We start from the raw sequence: 20,412 nt of genomic DNA, 5'->3' as shown, positions 1-20,412 counted from the left end.
TGCTCCGTGTTTTCACAGGAGCATGTTATGTAAAGGGAGAAGGTTATTTGAAGTAAGAGCTTAAACATAGACCCTGACTATGATTGTGTGTGTGTGTGTGTGTGTGTGTGTGTGTGTGTGTGTGTGCGTGCGTGTGTGTGTGTGTGTGTGTGTGTGTGTGTGTGTGTGTGTGAGAGAGAGAGAGTGCTACCACCTGCAGGTCAGTACAGTAAGTTGTTCAACACAAAGAGCAATTGTAAGATCAGCGGCTGGGATGACCCCTCCCCAATCACTCTCTCTCTCTCTCTCTCTCTCTCTCTCTCATACACACACACACACACACACACACACACACACACACACAATATTGACCGCTGAACAAAATATTACACAGCCTCGCTGCTGCTATATGGATGTGCCTCTGTGACTTGGTGACATGGAAGAGTGGTGGGCACACCAGCCAATCCAGAGCCACTCAGTACTCAATAGACCTCTGTTGCCACTGGATACTAGATTGGTTACCAAGCCAACACATGTGCCTCACTATCATATTGCCAACAGCTTAGTATTTAAAACAACAGAGATGTTGACAGTTAAGATCTCTATGTTTCAGTCTCAGGTGAAGTGATGTGTTTCAATATATTTTTGCTGGTGATTCATAAAACATGGAGGTGGTAAGACATGTCTAAATGCAGATTATATAAGATGATGTGAAAAAGTGTTCCTTCCGGCCAGGGCAACATTGAGCCCAACCGGTTTATCATCAGAAGGCAGATGAAGATGGGAGTGCTCTAGAGGTCAGCTGGTGCATCTTTATTTAAGGTGAAGTGTCTGAATGTCGACAGCAATTTTACTGGCTGAGTTCATGTAGATCTGGCTACTAACATGTAGGCTACATGCAAACAGTAAACCGCAAAACAGTGCATGATACATCCAAATAAAAAATAAACAGGTGGTTTGTCAGTTACAACAAAGCAGTTGACAAAGGCAGTTCCATCATATAAAACAAGTGAGAATATTAGATAGTTAACAACATAACTGTGGATCAAACAGTAATTGATAGGAACTATGACACAAACTCTTTCAATACAAATCATGACCCCGTGGTGGAACACCAACCACGATGGGCAAATTGTTTTGTGCAACACAACGTCCAACACAATGCTCTCAACAAATGACTTTTGATTCCTGCCTTTGTAAGGTCAATGACCACTAACCTCAGCAGACAGACAGACAAACCCACAGATGGGTCAATGACCAGAGAGCGACAAAGCACAGATGGCCCTACTGCTGGGCCTGCAGTTGGTGGCAGGCACCGGCGCATGAAACAATACATTACGAAGGCAAACAGATGCATATGCAGAAAATATGAATACTGTAGACATGTAAGAAGGCCAGGAATACTAGTCCAGCTGGACTTGGCCCACTGAATCAGTCGTGATGACGCTGCCACCTAAAGGCATTTGGAGGGTATTTTTGCCGCTCAATATTGTGACTCATTTTGGTAGTTAATTAGTCATTGAAAAACATTCCTCTGGACCAGCCAAAAAATGCTTCTGAATTATCATGTTGTCACCACAGCCACATATTGATATCCTCCAAACAAACATTTGCATAATCACAATGTCGAGCAGTGTAAAAAGACTGAAGTTGTTAGTTCGGTGGAAAGTACAAGTACCATGGCTGTTTTGAGTATAGGCTTACAAAGAGGGGATCATTCTTCAGCGCATTTGGCAGTTTGACATTATCAGTACGACAAACAATGTCGTTGTCATGGCAGCAGCCTCGGGCTAAGGGTCTGGAAAGGAAATTATAGTTTCCTTTGGTTGTGTGGCTGCCAGGAGTGACTGCTCAGGATGTGTCAGAAAACAAGAACGGCAATTTAAGTATCAGTGAGAATAAATGGCTGACATATAGAGAGATGGAGCATCATTCAGACAATGGGGATAAAGCATCATGTAGTGTTCATGTTACCTACAGTATAAGGTGAACTCAGAGATAGATAGGAGGAGACACCTAGTGGACATCTAGGCTGCTGTGCAACTACAGACAATTTTCAAAATACCCATTGTCTCTTTCTTTAACAAATGGAGAAGACTGTTAATAAACCTAAACTTATGAACAAAAACATTCAGAATGATCAAACACATTTTGGAATACAATTCTTGATGTGGGTTTTCTGTCTCCCTCTCTGTCTTCAGTGACAAGCAGAGGATACTCCATTATTATTCTTCCCAGAACAGACAAGTTTCATGTCGTCACACTTAATTCAATAGAAACAAAACAGTGAAGCTCTTTTACCGACGGTTGCAGGATTTTACAGTTACTGTGCTCTTGACAATGATTTATCTCTCAACTAAAAAACTCTACCCACGCTGACCACAAATCATATTATTAGCAACATTAAATGCTGTGGAAATGAAATATGGTTATCCTAATTATTTGAGTAGTGTCTATGAGTAATAAACGAAAGCTCTAACAAATAAACACATAGACTGTACCAAAAAATCACAGGTCTGAGTTACTCTCTTTAGATGAACGCTAAAAGCCTTTGTTTGACCCTTCAGTGGCTTATGTTTGCCGTTTACATTTTCCCTCTTCTTTCCCTCTTTCCTTTATTTTATTTCATATTTTTATGTTTATTGTCCCACATAGGTACCCATTTTTCACATCAATTCATGTATGTATAACTTAGACTGTGTCATCTTTAAATCACCTTTTAAAGCACATTTTCACAGATAGGCCTGTTAGATAATTTGTCTTTACCTGTTTTATTCTCATTGCATTAGCCCATGAATCCAAATCACTTTATTTGTCTTGGTGGCTCTGGCGCATAAATATATTATATGCTTATGTATGTAGTTATGTAGTAAAGCAGTATACACATGGTATAGGAACAATGTAAAAAAAGATTCAGGATAACATCAGGAGGGAGAAGAGTGAAGCCTATCGCTTTTTTTGGGGGGAAAAATTTTAGTTTACTACTTAAACTACATGCTACATACAAAACTTGATGACTACTGGAAAAACCTAGATTTTTATTTTGTTAACTTCCACTAAACCACTGAAAAATGTACCTAAGCTTGCACACAAACTGCATGCGTTAACTATTCTCTAACACTGAAGGTGAGAAAAATGTGGACAAGAATTATGAACCACAGCGATATGCCCACCCCCCTGCTACACAGTATGAAACAATACTACTTGAAATCTAGGCCGACATACTACGTAGACCACTGAATACAGTTCAGTGGCATGAACATAAAATCAGAAGTGTAATGTGTCCCAAATCCTGTAAACCAGTGAAGCCTAAATTTCACAAAATTGCCTCTGTGGTGCTTCCAACAGAAGCCTCCTGCACATTGTGTGCCATAAGAGAGCGAATGCCAGTGTCCCTCCAGTCAAACAACAATAAGTTATATATTCTTATTGCTTTTGACTCTTCAGTGCGTTGCCATTGATAAGTGAGTATCACTCCCATTCTCTATACTGTATTAGATTTTTTGTTATGTTCAACAGTCATGGAATACTGCTGACGTTTCCTTGAAATGCCCTCAAAATGATTTCCTGGGTTTGGATGGGTGGGGTTATCAAGGACATGATCATATAGCATACCTGGCCTCCAGTCGACCAGTTTCATCAAATGTATTTATATACAGTTTTGGTTCAATCGTTTGGATTCTACCCAGTTGTACTATTTTTGCATCATTGCACAACATTGTGATTCTGTGTACGGTGCACTGCAAGGTGTGAATGTCTGTAAATGAATGAGAATGAAGCAGAGTGGTAGGGAAAAAGAGCATACGAGGTCAGCAAATTGTCCTTGGGTAAATAAAGGATAATAGGGAATGCCAAAAGAGTGCGGGTCAGCTGAGGTAGATGAGGTGGGAAGAGAGGATAAGAAAGCCTAGTAGAGCTCAGGATGTGGCGGGGGGCCTGAGAGGAATATTGATCTCTCCACAAGGAGACCAGGGTATAAGTACAGAGCAGCGCCCCTGGAGCTGGTGTGGATTCAGTGTCTTGCTCAAGGACACTTCAGCAGTGTGGATGCTTGCCAACATGGGGGCTTGAAAACAGGTCCTCCAGTCTCTCTAACCCCTTGCGGACCTTGCTACACCCAATCTGAATATATATCTGTCCTCACAGAAGAAGATGATGCAAAAATAAGTTATTAATTTATGTTTATTGATCTTGGGTTACCCAGAAGACATACAACTTTTACTCTGAAGACCCTAGCAGCTTCTCTTCACATACTCATATCAGCCAAAATTAGAGCTAAAAACAATCTGTTGAAAATATTATCTGTCCATTCTGTTCAAGGTCATACATCCTTGGGCTACAGGTAATCTAGTTCTATCTTTGATAGCATGGCAGAAATTAAATGCTATTAATGCACTGGCCTAGGCCTACATAAGACAATTGCACAAATTGCAGTTTGATCTTTGGGTATTTAGTACCAAAGTTGAGACAAAAATAATGCACAAATATATTTTTTGGTGGTATCCTTAGGTGGTGTCCTTAGGTCAGAGGGGTGAACAACTTGGAAGGTTGCCAGTTGAAATCCCTGGATCAGCTGGGAGGGTGTGGGTGGGGTAAATGAATATGTAATGTCCTCCTCTCTTCAACAAGTAGTGTCTCGGTGCCCTTGAGCAAGGCACCTAACCCCCAGCTGCTCCAGTGAGCTGCTCAGTGGCCACCAGTGGAGGACTGTGGCTGCACTGAACAGCTGCGAGGGGTGAATGTGAGGCAGAGCGTTGCTGGGGAAGAGCACGCGTGCTCAGTCGACTTTCCCTGGATAAATAAAGGTTTAAAACTAAGTAGAGCAATCACTGGTGATCAATGCAAACAGCCGTGAACAGTTCGCTTATCGGGGACTGCGACGTGACGGCGGAAGGTCCTCCCATGTGATGTGGTTGAGGCCCGACGGACTGTGCTTGTCTGTTATGGCTCCTCCTGCTACAGCAGAACGGGGCTAGACGAAGAAGAAGCGCAGGGGACAGGAAAGCATATTTGTTTTTTTTTCTTCTAGAGTCACGGGGAACGGTGGCGGATTGCGCAATGTTCAAGAAAAAGACATATTAGATAATGTGCTTAACGTCGCCTCTACTGCTGTGAAGGGTTCGACATTTCTTCAAGATTAACAACACCCCAAATGAACTCCGTCAGAGCAAGTAGCAGAAGACCTAGGCGAGTGTCGAGGCCGCGCCCGGTGCAGCCGGAGAGGAACCACCAGGAAAGAGGTAACGTTAGCTACATAGTTAGCGTTCGTAGATGGCTTGTCAGGCAGCTGACATTCGGGTTGAACTCTGCGTCGGAATAGGATGCATATAACGTTTTTGTTCACTACCTGGTATTGCGACCTGCTTATTAAGGTGGTGCGTACAGACCAATGACGTTGGCTCGTGTGAATAACAGTCGGTAAGGCCAGCCCTGCACGGTGGCAGGACACTCAGGAAACACCGAGGCTTCTGTGTCCGTACCTAGCACTCAGGCCGCGCTTTGTTTGGCTTGCTTTTTGCCCCGTCTCAGCCTTTCCTTTGCTTGTCTGATCACGAACTGCTGGTCACTAGTGTGTTTTTAGTCAGCCAATGTTATGTTAGTAACGAAAACGACTGGTGCCAGATAACGGTTAGCTTGTTTCACTGGTGACAAACGTAAGGAAGGATAACGTTAGCTACACAAAGTGGTTTTGCTAGCTACCATAGCATGCTAACTTAGCCTAGCTAATGCTAGCTGTTATTAGCATGTTTGGCTAGCAAATTGACGGCTGAAAAGCTTCAGCTCTCCTATCCTTTACACCGTTGAGGGAAGGTTGTACCGCTATAATGCATGCATTCGACTAGTTACATTTTCATTGTTGTGTGTTTTTTTTTTTTTTTACTCTGGTCTATCGGCAATTTGTGCACATTTTTTTTAAAAAGTAAACACCAGGCAGTAATGTTCCAAAATCATGGTTGGCATGGCTAAAAGCTAGTCTTTTATTAGAGACCCAGTCATTTTGGGGGGCAGTGATCAATAATGGTTGCTGAACTTGATTTCAAAGTAACGTTAACGTTATCAGCTGGACAAATGATAGCTAATGTTGGATCTCTCAGTATACACAGGATGGCAATCGACAGAGGTTAGCTCTTAATTTTTGTTTTCCCATAACAGCGAATGATTGTCAACATAGAAAACACAGTTTAGGACTTTATAATTGCTTTTAAGATTTCTGTAATGCTCCTTCCTATCTTGATTTTTTCCACACAATGATTAACTACCATAACACCTACTATCTATTAATCCATAGTATGGGTCATAAACAGTAGATCAGCTTTCGTTTTCAGGATGGTTGGCAAAACCGCTTCTTCTATTGGGTCTATCCTTGAGCAGTTCTTGTGCTTTAAAATCTTAGCCCATGCAATTGAGGTATGCATCTCTCTTTAAATTTGTTTGTTTAGTCAAGGGTTAATAGATCTCTACATTGTTTTTAGGGTGCAACTATAGAGTACGTTAGTTGCTTTAACTGGGCGAGTTGGCTATACAGATAATGTTTGTAGTGGTTACATGTCTAGTAGCCTGGGAGAGTCATCCATGCAACCAGAGCAACAAGCAGAGTTTGCATCTCTCATCTGGGGTAGCTATCAACTCATCATGCCATGGTGAATAGGCCTTATTAATAGAACTATGTCTTATCTCACGGTAGATTCCATGGTTGGATTTATTATGTTGATTGAATCACCCTCTTGATTGGATCTGTAATCAATTTGCAGAGTGAAAAGCAGGTAATTAACAAAATTGCATTATTGTTTGTCCTTGGTTTTCATCTTGAACAATTCTGTATTGTCAGTTGCTTCTGGAAAGCTGTTGTTACAATGTATTGTGGTATATTACTGACAAATTTGTGGTTGAAAAGTCACATCATCTGGACAACAGTCAGTTAGTGGTTTAAATGGATGGTTTAAATTCACATCTTTTGCTCAGCACTTGCATTACATGCCATAGGTCTTTGTAGCGTTGTGTCAATAACGTATAAATATTGTGTGCTCTTTTGTAGAAAGAAATACACAACATGTTGTTGGGATGTTGGCTTTTTTTCACAGGAAAATGCTTGTGTCGTCCTCAGTACTTGTAGTAAATGTGGTGTAACTAAGATAAAACATGGTGTAATGAAGAGAACATGCAAGCAACTTGTGGTACTGCAGAGTAAGGTACGCATGCTTCAGGGCTCCACAGCAGAGTATTTTATACCACACACAGGACAGCAAGTGGGCAAGTACTCTCTCGAGTGTTAACTCAAGAACATCCAAATGGAGGGAGGCTGACTTTCCTAATTAGCAAACTTCAAACGCTACATCATAAGTGAAAGGTTCTTGAGGAGAGAATGGATATGCTGCTGGCAACATATTAAAAACACATGTTCTGTTTCTCAAGTATTAACAGTGTTTTGGGTTAGTAATGTGAATACCATCCAGTTCTTGATGTTTTCTTTTCCCCCATTTGCAGATGAGGACGTTCCTGCAGATATGGTCGCAGAAGAATCCGGTCCAGGAGCTCAGAATAGTCCGTACCAACTTAGAAGAAAGTCTCTATTACCCAAGAGAACAGTGTGTCCGACGAAGACAAACATGGAGGTACATTTTACAAAATTATCACTGAGAAGTGCAAAATTATTGGAAAAAGTTATTCAAAGGTAGACTACATATTGAATTTGATGAAACACAACTTGTTTAACCCCCAAAGGATGGGTTAAATGTTAACACTGATTTTGAAACACAATTCCTTATCTACAGGGTGCTTCCACTTCAACCACAGAAAACTTTGGGCATCGAGCTAAGCGCCCCAGAGTTTCAGGAAAGTGTCAAGATTTACCAGGTAATGAAGGAACACATTTTTTTCCTACACAATCCAGCAGTTATTTGAGATGTGACTTGATGTGTCTTTTCCACAAGGATGCATTTATATCACTAAAGTGACCATGCGATATTAACTGTGCATTCCACAACATGAAAGGACAGGCAGACAGAACTGAAATGGATTACAGCATTTGTACAGTGCATGAGACTCAAAAGCCAATGAGTTACCAAGGCAAAGGCATCATTTGGCTAAACATTCCAGATGTTGTTGTGTTGAACACTCCAACCTTCCACTTTAGCAGTGCCAAATGAGATTACCACGATACACCAGGAAGAGTCCATTCTGTCTCTGTGGGCAGCTGACTGGGCCAAATGTAAATTACAAGCTAGTGCAGGATTTTCTCTGGATTTTAAGGGCACAGTGATAATGAAATTATGCTATACACGCGGGAATATGTACAATGCAGTTGGGGAAGCCAGCCAATGGCAAAGATCAACCTATATCTACAACTATTTCTCTCAGGGGAATTCCACTGTATTCACAAATTCATGTGTTATTATTATGCAATATTATGGTGATGCAGTACATTTTTGTTGATTCACTTAGAAAACCTCTGCCTAGTTAGGTAGCCATTACTAGGTAACAGTTAATGCTTGCAGTAAGATAACTTGAGCAAGTCAAAAAGCTACAAGTGCGTCGCAATGCAGCCCATATTAATTCTAAAGAAATCCCCAGATTTCTAGATACTCAAGGAGGGATATTTTTGGTCCCTTCATGAGAACTTAGTAGTCTAAGGTCTACTAAGTCTTTATTCTAATTCCATGGGTATTCCTTTGTCCTCCCAGCAGCTCCAGCAGAGCAGTATCTGCAGGAGAAGCTTCCGGACGAGGTGGTGCTGAAGATCTTCTCCTATCTGTTAGAGCAGGACCTGTGCCGTGCTGCATGTGTGTGCAAGCGCTTCAGTGAGCTGGCCAACGACCCCATCCTCTGGTGAGACTTGTGGTCTCATGGCTGTGTTCATCGAGGCTTAATGTTTTATTTTCATACAGCTGCTTTAAATCATTTAAAGTGCTTAAGTTTTGATTGGGTATTTTCAAGGTCAGGAAAGTGTTTAAATCACAAGTCAGTTGTTAGAGGAGCTTGATTTTTTGAACATTAATGCTGGCACAATTAGAAATTGGCAATCTGATAAAATCACTACTTTGCCAAAAAATCAGTGATGTAGCATTTTATGATATTTCTGCAGTAGCTTCTCAACTTCATAAGTACCCTGTATTATTCTTGGCAATGTGTGTAAATGGTATAACAGCTGCTTTCCCTTTTGTAGCCCAATAAATGCTTCATCTCATTATTCTGTGGGCACTTGTGATAACAATCCAATAACTGCTTGTTTGCAACTTATTGTGCTATGACTGGTGCCATTCATTTGAGATTGTTGCACAATGTTGTGACCAAAAGTACATGAACAAATGTAACTAGTTAACGAATGTAACAACGGTTATATGAATTCTGGATGACCACTAGAAGCGGTGTTCCCAAAATGAAAATTTGCTTATCTACGCGCCCCCATGTCAGTTGAAACTCCGTTGAAGTTCGTAGAACCACACACGGCGGGTTAGCCCCTGTAGTTTCATCTCAGTCTTTTCCCCAACTCTTGAAGTTAACGGGGCTTCTTATTACAGCTCCAAAAAAAGAATAAAATGTCCATCAAATTATGCTTGTGCAGCATAATTCAAGTGTTTTGTAGCCAAACGATTGCATCCTATATTTTCCTCACTGATGATACTGTTTTTTTTATAGCAGTTAATACTATAAGTTAGTATAAGGTTTGGGATACTAGGAGCGGTTCGGTGTGTGGGGAAAGGTGGGCAGAGGACAGAAACATGGTCACTGCCTCTGGAGGACGGAAGACGAAGCTCCAACTAATAGCAGGTTGCGAAGCTACAGGCGACCAACACTGGCAAGAAATGTACTTAATGCTTTACTTACATATTTGTGGTACTCAACCCACATCTCCCCATAATACACCTTTAAAAGTGCAAATAACTTTGAGCAAAGTTTCTTTCAACAGGTCGGTTGGAATGACCCGTATCATAAGATGGCTGTGTCTAACATGCTGTTTTTGTGTCATTTCTATCCCAAGTAAAAGGGTATTTCTGTCACAAGAAACACAATTCGTAATGGTTCTCTTAGTTAACTGGCCAAGAGCTTCTGTATTGTAGACTAAGTTAGGGAATCCTGATGTAAGTGAGATGAGGATAGAGATAGTCTTAAAGTTTCTGTGATTTTTTTTTTTTTTATGTTTCAGGAAGAGGCTATACATGGAGGTTTTTGAATACACACGACCCATGATGCACCCTGAGGCAGGAAAGTTCTTCCAGATAAACCCAGAAGAGTATGAACAGCCAAACCCGTGGAAAGAAAGTTTTCAGCAGCTGGTATGGAACCTCCTGTGTGCCCACTAATTTACTACTGCTCATTAAATTTGATGTTTTAGTTGTGACCTCACTAAAGTCTTCTTTACAGCCTAAAGATCTGGCATACATCTGACATTCATTTATTGCCATTTATTCAGCATTTTGTTTTTCCACTGAAAAAGTAACCATTTTGAGTTTGCATTTGGAACATCTGAGGGTGAAGCAAGTTAAACTCTGGCACACAGCTGATGGCACATTGCACTGCCCTTGATATTTACCATGGCCTTCATGGTAGCAATGCAGTAGCTTTTACTTTACACTAGAGGTGGCAAATGAGGCTTTCCAAAGCTTCGACCCCAAATGAAGGTGGTGTGCCAAGAAGCTGATGCAACTCCATTCATTCACATGCTTCTCCTGGTTCCAACTGCTTTGTTGTTAAGTAGTCCATGTTTTAAATTACTATGCTGCCCATAAACCGGCTGATGAGATGGCACACCAGGACGTCCAATGTTTGCCAAATCTGAAAGGAATGAATATGAAATGTGCTGTATGTTGCAGCTGTTATTCTACTTGGTTAGTGTTTTATGGTATAATGTCATGATTTGAAAAAGACCCAACAGTATAATAAATCATTTTTACTACCACTTCCTTGAAGTGCTTGGACTGTTGGTGTCAGTTAGATGATTGAAACGTCAATATATTCATAAAATGGCAATGTTTTGATACCAGGCTCACTACATTGTTTTGAAGCAAAACGTGACAAAAGGTTGAGCTATGTGTAGAGTGCCAGACTTAAGCACAAATTGCTGCTGTATATAGAAATGGTGTTGGTTCAGGATGATATTTATACTAACCTGAAAGGTGGTTCAGAGCAGACATAAATTAGACTCGCTTTGCTAGCTTTTAAATTTTACACTGAATTTTTTGTTGCATAAGACTTGCTTCTTTGCAGCCTTAAATCCTCGGTGTACAGATGGCTAATGTCATGTTAAAGGGCAACACCACAGGCCATAATGTTGACATTCAGTATGCAGGGTGTAGAGGTGAACTATGTGTTTAAATTGTATTCCCCTGTGATACATTGACCTTTAGGGGCTGTTTTCCCTGCACAGAAATGTTTCAGGCATGTTTCTGATGATGACTCTTTTTTTCCCCATCTCATTCAAGATGTAATGTCAGACCAAGATCTTTGATTTGAGAAAATGTTCCATATGAATTGCTCTGCTGCGTTAATTGTATAAATCATTTATGTGATTAATATTTTTTTTTACAGTATAAAGGAGCACATGTTAAGCCAGGCTTTGCAGAACACTTCTACAGTAATCCTGCCAGATACAAAGGGAGGGAGAACATGCTTGTAAGTGAATTGCTTTTAGCATTTCTTAGTTTGTTTCTTTTTTACTACTCCAAAGTCATTCACCTGACCGCTCATGTTTTCCTTAGTACTATGACACCATCGAGGATGCTCTTGGAGGGGGTCAGGAGGCCCACTTTGATGGTCTGATATTCGTCCACTCTGGTATTTACACAGATGAATGGATCTACATTGAGTCGCCAATCACAATGATCGGAGCCGGTATGTGTGTCTGAAGTCATTGTCCAGTTTCCTTGTGCATGTGTTTGATTTGGCCTCCAATTTAACCTTTACGTTCATTTTATAGCTCCGGGAAAAGTAGCTGACAAAGTGGTCATTGAGAATACCAGAGATTCTACGTTTGTATTCATGGAAGGCTCAGAGGATGCATATGTGGGATATATGACCATACGGGTGAGATGACCAGTCTCTTCTGTTTTTTCTTTGTTTTGATAGGTCACATGCATATCCTGCTGTTTTCAAATCATCTCTATTGTTTTCCTGCACACCCACCCAGTCTGGGGGAGAATTATTGGTAGTTGTAGTCGTAATTACTGTTGTCACAATTATTGATAAATGTTTATGTGTCTCCTGTAGTTCAATCCTGATGATAAATCCGCCCAGCACCACAATGCACACCACTGCTTGGAGATTACAGTCAACTGCAGCCCCATCATTGATCACTGCATCATACGCAGCACTTGCACAGGTAATGCTGCCCGGTAACACTTTATTTCAAAAGTCCTCTTTTGACTCTCTACGACATGTCAGTTGATTGTCAACAAGGTTTGTCTCAACAGACAAGTAACATGTGTTCAACCGCCAGCTAGTAGACTGTAAGGGGCATCTCAAGTGCTGATAAATAGACTTCATCAACTATCAGCTAGGAAGAAACGCATTCCTACATTCTGAATTGTTTCATGAGTCAATTGCCTTACTGTCCTATAACCCTAACTAACCAAGTTTTTATGTGATTAAATTTAAACCTAATCCTAATCTTAACCCTAACCTTTACAAAGTTCTTTTAGATGCCTAGCCCATTTCTCCCATTTCTGTTTTGTGCCTGAACTTAAGCCTAACCTTAAGTTGTTGACAGTCTACCAACAGTCTATTGATAGAAATTTGAGCAGGTGTACCTGACAATCAGTTTACAGGTACTTGACATAAATTACATAGTTTGTTGAACATTTGTTGATGGTCAGCTGAAAATACCAAGCGGATAGTCTGTTGAAACAATTCTTGTTGACAGTCAGCTGATGCACTGTTGTGATACACTGTTTTGAGAATCAACAGTGGACTATCAAAATAAAGTGATACCTGCTGCCTTTGTTTGCTCTGTATCTTGGCGTAGCTAGAATCCATGTTCTGACTACTGAAAGTGTCAGTGCTGATGGTGACTTTTTCCATCATATTACAGTGAAGAATGCAGAGTATTTTGGAACAGATATTGGTGCATTACTAAATCTTGATCCTTCTGCTTGTTTCAGTTGGGTCAGCTGTGTGTGTGAGTGGCCAGGGTGCTTGTCCCACAATCAAGCATTGCAACATCAGTGACTGTGAAAATGTCGGCCTTTACATCACCGACCATGCACAGGTAACATAACATACACCTTACTTACATGATAGTTAGGTATTGCGTCAACACTTCAAGGGATACGTCAGCATTTGTATTATTTTAAATAGTCTCACACCTTCACAGCAACTAATTGAACAGGAGCAAAAGAATCCATCTCTCCCATTTCTGTGCTTTGTTTTGGTACCAAGTAACTAGCAGTTAGCCTCCCTGCAGCTTCAGCTCAGCCTGTATACATGTAGTGTTAAGTAAGAACAAACTTGTGATTAAATAAAACAAATTGTTGAAGCAAAATTTGAAAAAGAAAGTGGACATGAAAATGATGAGAGGCTTAAAATTGTTCAAATGTACACAAACTACATGCTGGTACATCTACATTCGCGTTGTACTTCTAACATGAATACTGTGCATTTTCAGGGAATATACGAAGACAATGAGATCTCAAACAATGCGCTGGCTGGGATCTGGGTGAAAAACCATGGCAACCCCATCATCAGACGGAATCACATCCACCATGGCAGAGACGTGGGTGTTTTTACGTTTGACCATGGCATGGTAAGCTAAAAATCACTGGTGTTTGTCTAAGCTGTTTTTGCTGAAATATGTGTTGTTGGCTCTCCAGACAGCTGGAGTATTGTCAGCAGATTCAGGTTAAACCCCTGAAGTCTAAGAATTTTACTTTGGTTTGTAGTTTTTGGCAGAGTTTGTGAGCAGTCAGCCACAGATATCCTGTCCTGTTTATCCATTAGGGATGTTATTTGCTTGCTTTCTTTTTGATTTTTGTCAGTTTGAAAAGTATCCAATCATTTTCTTCAGTGTGGTGAATATTAGGGATGGGATGATCTCACGATATGATTTGATACGCGATATGGGGTTCATGATTCAATACAACCACGATACAATGTAATAAATAAAAGTTCAGTAACAACAAAGTATGACTTTACAGAATTTATTTCTGAGCCACAAATCTTTCTAGCGATAGCACTGGCTTGCTAGAATGTAAACTACAATTTAAAAATGTCATTATATTACAAAGTGCAAATAATATAATTTGGATGGACAGCTTGTGAAATTGTGATGGTCAAGCGATCTTATTTGTGATTACTACAGCAGAATAAAATGTAGCTAATATCGTGTTTCATTTTTCTGCCCCACGATACGTATTGTCACATTTTTGTATTGCGATATATTGAATTTCGATATATCGTCCCATCCCTAGTGAATATAGTGAAAATTGTCTAAAGGTTTTACTACTTCAGTCAGTCAGTCACTGCTCATGAACTCATAGGTATTTGGTAGAAAATAAGTGTCTGTTCTTCTCTCCATTTTCAGGGTTACTTTGAGAGCTGCAACATCCATAGGAACCGTATAGCAGGCTTTGAGGTGAAGGCGTACGCCAATCCCACGGTGGTTCGCTGTGAGATCCATCATGGCCAGACCGGGGGCATCTACGTGCATGAAAAGGGCCGCGGCCAGTTCATCGAAAACAAGATCTATGCAAACAACTTTGCTGGAGTGTGGATCACGTCTAACAGTGACCCAACAATAAGGTCCGTGTGGCTCAAGGTATTGAATTGAAGGCTTGCCAGTGTACAGGTGCATCTGGTGCTGAAATGTTCTGTTTTATCCAAATACAGGGGCAATGCCATTTTTAATGGTAACCAAGGTGGAGTTTACATTTTTGGTGATGGCCGAGGCCTCATCGAAGGAAACGACATTTACGGTAATGCCTTGGCGGGAATCCAGATCAGGACGAACAGCTGTCCTATTGTCAGACACAACAAGATCCATGATGGCCAGCATGGCGGAATATATGTGGTGAATATTTACTTATTATTAAGGCATATGCACACACCAAACCCATGAAATAAGTTATGCGAATAGTCAATTGAAGAGAAGATTGTAGAGTTTGACCTGTATTTTCTTACTGTAATTTATCACAATAATACAGTATTATGTCTCGGTGTCGTTTTTTCAACATTCACACACTATAATTTGGACCCACAGTAGTGACGTATGACACTTGTGTATCATGCAGCATGAAAAGGGACAAGGTGTGATAGAGGAGAACGAGGTGTACAGCAACACGCTGGCTGGAGTGTGGGTGACGACAGGCAGCACGCCGGTGTTGAGGAGGAACAGGATACACAGCGGGAAGCAGGTATGTACTTAGATTAGAGGCTAGATGATGAGAAATGAATGTCAACCTAGAAACTAAGTCATCAGCCCCCTTTACACCTTGATGACATGCATATTGTATATTGATATGATTTAGCTACATTACATATATTACAAGTGCATCTGTATCCACACAAAAAATGTGATTGCTTGTTCCCTTCCAAAATGCAAACTTAACATTTCTGTTAATTGTTGTACAAAGATGAAGGTGAATACACCAGACAACACTGCCAAACACACAAGAGAAATTACTTGCCCAGGTGTGAATTTCCACTTGTGCACTTGTCTCTTGATTGGGTGTGTTATGCAGAACCAAACTTCTGATGTAATTTTGTGAAATGTTAGCAAAAATTGCAAACTCAGACAGGCTTAATGTTCCATAAGCTATTTTGAAACAATCACTTGTTCAATAGCAATCACTTTCCTCTAATTGGGTCACTTGAACAGAAATTGTTTTCTTTGTCACACCTGTCAATCATTAACAAGTGTGGAATGACATTGTACGGGCGTAACTGAATACCATGCGTGTCTTTAGTGGGGTGACATGGTGTCGCCAAAATTAACTGAGAAATGTGCACAATGCATGTTACTGAACAAACATACTAACCTAACACATTTTTGCTGCCATTTAAACAGGTTGGGGTCTACTTTTATGACAATGGCCATGGCGTGCTGGAAGACAATGACATCTACAATCACATGTACTCTGGAGTTCAAATTAGGTTTGTGAAAAATTACAATAATATATAAATCTTCGCAGCATTCCTTGAAATGATAATCATTCAAATTTGTGGTATTTGCGTTTTGTGAATACCTGACTTAATTAAATAAAATCATTGAACATGTCACAGTAAAGTCAGACTTAAGTCAGACTCAGTTGTTTTCCTCTTGGCAGGTTAGGGAAATACATTCAGAATTCGCATTAAAAATCAAGTATCCTTCATGTGCCCTTTTTTGACAGAACTGGCAGCAATCCCAAAATCAGACGGAACAAGATCTGGGGAGGCCAAAATGGCGGCATTTTGGTTTACAACTCAGGTGAGAAGCAGACTTGATCTTCTCTCTCTATTTCATTTTGTCTACAGTGACACTTGGCCTCCCTGTTATCTGCTAATATGTCACTTCTGACAGTATGACGTAACTGTACTCCCTCCTTTGACCCCAATACTGAAACATGAATTCATGTTTTTCAGGCTTAGGCTTTATCGAGGACAATGAGATCTTCGACAATGCTATGGCAGGAGTGTGGATCAAGACGGACAGCAACCCCACACTGCGGAGGAATAAAATCCACGACGGGAGAGACGGCGGGATCTGTATATTCAATGGAGGAAGAGGTAACGCCTATTGGATTAAGTTGTATTCATGGTAGAATTGAGACTGGATTTTTGGGAGGGGGTGGACTAATTTGTAAACTCTTCAGCACTTTTAGTATGGTTGATATGTTGTGTTCATAACATCCTACACTTGGATTTTTTCCACATTTGTTCTTTTACTTCTGAAGCTAGCTTTTTGAAAATAATTGGCTAGAAAAACTGAAAAATATCTCAGTTTTCTAGTGAAGCAGGTCACTGCGTTTCCTCTGTAGGGTCTATTGAAGTTGGTTTTCAGTAAATCCTTTCCTTGTGTTTCACTGGCAGTCCAGCAAAGTTAAGCCTTTCCTGGCTCATTCCAATAACCTCAAGCAGCAAACTTCAAGCGCATATAAATAGAAAATCAATTATCTCAATTTAAGGCATTACTATTTGTCAGTTCATGTTTATCTTCTTCAACCGAAAGGCTAGTAACGTGTTACTGAAATACAGCAGTTGTTTGACATATCAGCACATTCCTCAAAGAAAAAACGTGACAGAATGAATTATGTCTATTATGCATTATATCTATTTGTAGACTGATTGAAGTGTGTCATTTTTGTTTTATCATTTGTGACACAAGTAAGCATTCATTGTGGGGTTGACAAAGTCTTTTGTCTGTCCTCAGGTTTGCTAGAGGAAAATGACATCTTCAGAAATGCCCAAGCTGGAGTCCTCATTAGCACCAACAGCCACCCCATACTGCGGAAAAACAGGATATTTGACGGCTTCGCTGCAGGTGGGTAGTGCCGGCACATAGGCTGTAATCTGTCATTATTTGACTTAGAAACTAATGAGATGTTATAATGTAATTGCTCTGGCTTTTTGACAGTCGTACAAATGTGTCAGTGTAAACAAACTGCTTTGCCTAATGAGGTATATCTTTCTAATGGGAACCAGGACCTCTGTGAATGAACTGTGGTTTTCTCTACTAGGTATCGAGATCACAAATCACGCCACAGCGACCCTAGAGGGCAATCAGATCTTCAACAACCGCTTTGGGGGGTTGTTTCTTGCATCTGGTGTCAATGTTACAATGAAAGGTACTCTCCCTCCTAATGAACAGTGTCCATTTCCTTGGTCACAAACATTTTCACACACATTTCTTAGACAAACCCTGAATTGCCTGCTCCAAGTCCAAAATGTAAATGATCCAACCATAGCTCACCAAGCTTATCAATTATTGCAATTTTTCCTCCAGATAATAAAATAATGAACAATCAAGATGCCATTGAAAAGGCTGTGAGCAGAGGTCAGTGCCTGTACAAGATTTCAAGTTACACCAGCTACCCAATGCACGATTTTTACAGGTAAATTATCTGTTTACCCTCACCATCAAGCTGTCCTCAACTCCTTGTTTGTTCTGTGATTCTGACTGACACACTTGGGTTCCCACAGGTGTCACACCTGTAACACAACAGACCGCAACGCCATCTGTGTGAACTGCATCAAGAAGTGCCACCAAGGACATGATGTGGAGTTCATCAGGCATGATAGGTCAGTCTTATTAACCCACACACCCTGATCAAATACCATGATTTCAAATGAATGCTGTGATTATATGTAGAAGGTATTGTACCAATCTTGTTTCCCTTTTCTAGTTCAGTTGGGTTCAGCTGAAAGTAGTAATTTGTTTTTGTCTTCTCTCCCTTGCAGATTTTTCTGTGACTGTGGTGCTGGGACACTGTCAAATCCTTGCACATTAGCTGGAGAGCCGACTCATGACACAGACACACTGTATGACTCTGCTCCCCCTATAGAGTCCAATACACTGCAGCACAACTGAGCTTGGGACCCAGGGTCCTTTTGCGCTTCAGCAGTGATGGATACAGACACTTTGTTTATTCAGTTCTACATTGGAGGAAGAAATCCAAACTTTAAATTACAGATTCACTTTGACAGAGCATATAAAGTGACTTTTTAAAAAAAGACTTGGACATGAATATGCTTAAAGGAGACATATTTAAAAAAAAAAAAAAAAAAAAAAAAGTTCTGCTATGGATGCCTCGCTTTTTTTTTTCCTTTTCCTGCAATTAATTGACAAAAAGATGACATCAATGGGACAGAGAGCAGAAAAGCAGTTGAACACTCAGGGTTTGGGGATATGTTGGGTTGGTCAGGTAAGTGAAGCTGTGGAGAGATGGACACAAGCCACCAGGGCTCATCTGCCTTTGAGAAGTGGGTGAATCATATACTGCAGTCGTGTACAGACCCATTGTGGACAGACGCCCAGTCAGAAGAGGCACGACTTCCTCGAATGGAGGCAAAGGCCCCGATACAACAATGCTTCCATCACTGGGCAACCGATGCGCTCGTATAATATGTACGGGGAAAATGACCTAGCACTTAAGCTTTTTTTTTTTTTTTTTTTTTTCTCAAGACAACTGTTGAGATTTGATTTTAATGCTTTTTGTGTAGTTTTGTATTTTCATGCAAAAATCTTACTGTACTTGAATGTCTTTTTATTTTATTAAATGTGTTATTATTTTTTGGTTATTACACCCTAGACTTGCTGTAATTGTACTCATGTCGCAGTATCTAACTTCTTTCTGTGAAAGAGAACAGAGAAAAGAGAGGAAACACTAAACATTTTCTCCAGCAATGTTGACTAATTTACATTTGCAATACAAAACAATATTAATATTGTGCTTTCACAAGACTTGCTATGGCTTTATCTGTTTGGAGTAGCTTCATACAAATGTTTATCTTTGTAAGGAAACTGAAAATGAACATTTCTGAAATTTCATTCCATACATCTTTGTATAGTCTGTATACATTTGCTGATGATATTGACCTACCCAGGAAGACTTCACTTACAGCAGGTTCTAATGAGGAGGAATTAGGGTTAAATGATTGATCAATCATTTACTCAAGGCTGGAGTAATATGACAAATTGGGGTTGTAATTTGAACTCAGCCAGTGGCAGTTAGTGGAGGTGACAGATGAGCAATATCAAAATGACCCATGATTTCTTGATCCCAAAAGAGGCTGCTCTAGTCAGAACACACTCTGCCTCCTCATTACATACAAATTGTTGTAGTCTGGTTACGGTCAGGGTATTAATGCATCGGTTATGGAACTGTAATGACACTAAAATTAAGTTCTTCCTTCTCAGGTTGGGCTGTTTTACATGTTGTGCCTAATCCATTAAAGCAAAGTGGATTACATAATCCATGTAAATCTGGTATTAAATGAATGTACAGCCTAGTAAGCTTCCCTCCCCCCCATGATATGGTAATGTCAAGACAAGTGCTGTTCCTTGGCCTTTTTCTGTTTAGATAATACTGACTGTTGAATCATTTTTCAAATCTAACAAGAAATAGAAGAGACAAGTCTTATGAAAGCATCTCTGGCTCAGTTGCCCATAATTCTGATGACCTGAAACTTTCCTTGTTTGCCAATGTTGCTGGAGAATTTCAAAGGCTTTTACTCTACTGAAGCTGAGACAAGTATCTATACAGCGCTATATGGTTTCATTGCCCCCTCCCTCCCCCATTCATGTGTACTGGTGATTGTGGGTTCTCATACAGACTGAAATGTATGCATGTATCATAACATCTAGACTTAATATATTGTGAAGTATTCAATAACCATTATGTAGGCGCTAGCGTGAATTAAAAGGGTTTAATTTCCTAGATGAGAAATTGTCATTTTTTAAAAATAAACTTTATTAGATCATTACAGTAGTGTTTTTTTTTAGTGCCGAGAACAATGAACTACAAA

At 40.2% G+C, this 20,412-nt stretch overlaps 1 protein-coding gene across 3 annotated transcripts; it reads left to right on the top strand.

Moving 5' to 3' along the window:
- Positions 1-4,962: 4,962 nt before the first annotated feature.
- On the top strand, positions 4,963-20,370 carry fbxo11a (F-box protein 11a). Of its 3 annotated transcripts, none has more exons than XR_011784581.2 (22): positions 4,963-5,219; positions 7,465-7,592; positions 7,752-7,833; positions 8,661-8,805; positions 10,124-10,253; positions 11,506-11,589; positions 11,676-11,808; positions 11,894-12,000; positions 12,184-12,295; positions 13,074-13,180; positions 13,577-13,714; positions 14,492-14,709; positions 14,797-14,977; positions 15,198-15,320; positions 15,974-16,059; positions 16,299-16,375; positions 16,531-16,674; positions 17,318-17,428; positions 17,625-17,732; positions 17,891-17,941; positions 18,088-18,186; positions 18,346-18,484. XR_011784581.2 is itself a non-coding variant. In XM_071897933.2 (22 exons), exons 1-22 carry the CDS (start codon positions 5,132-5,134, stop codon positions 18,473-18,475), a joined length of 2,637 nt encoding a protein of 878 aa, XP_071754034.1. In that variant the 5' UTR covers positions 4,963-5,131; the 3' UTR covers positions 18,476-20,370. The 3 variants fall into 3 exon arrangements, 2 of the variants coding, with proteins under 2 accessions (XP_071754034.1, XP_071754033.1); XM_071897933.2 differs by having other exon boundaries at positions 8,664-8,805; positions 17,891-17,999; positions 18,346-20,370; XM_071897932.2 differs by having other exon boundaries at positions 17,891-17,999; positions 18,346-20,370.
- Positions 20,371-20,412: the final 42 nt, after the last annotated feature.

Source organism: Centroberyx gerrardi, chromosome 15 (assembly GCF_048128805.1).
Source record: "Centroberyx gerrardi isolate f3 chromosome 15, fCenGer3.hap1.cur.20231027, whole genome shotgun sequence".
Lineage (NCBI taxonomy): Eukaryota > Metazoa > Chordata > Actinopteri > Beryciformes > Berycidae > Centroberyx > Centroberyx gerrardi.
This window is presented reverse-complemented; position numbering and strand designations above follow the sequence as displayed.

Bases quoted from the DNA above. Each gene is read 5' to 3' on its own strand.
- fbxo11a (XM_071897932.2), top strand. From the start codon at position 5,132: ATGAACTCCGTCAGAGCAAGTAGCAGAAGACCTAGGCGAGTGTCGAGG. The intron at 13,181-13,576 runs GTAACATAACAT...GTGCATTTTCAG, and splicing joins ACATCACCGACCATGCACAG to GGAATATACGAAGACAATGA. The intron at 13,715-14,491 runs GTAAGCTAAAAA...CTCCATTTTCAG, and splicing joins TTACGTTTGACCATGGCATG to GGTTACTTTGAGAGCTGCAA.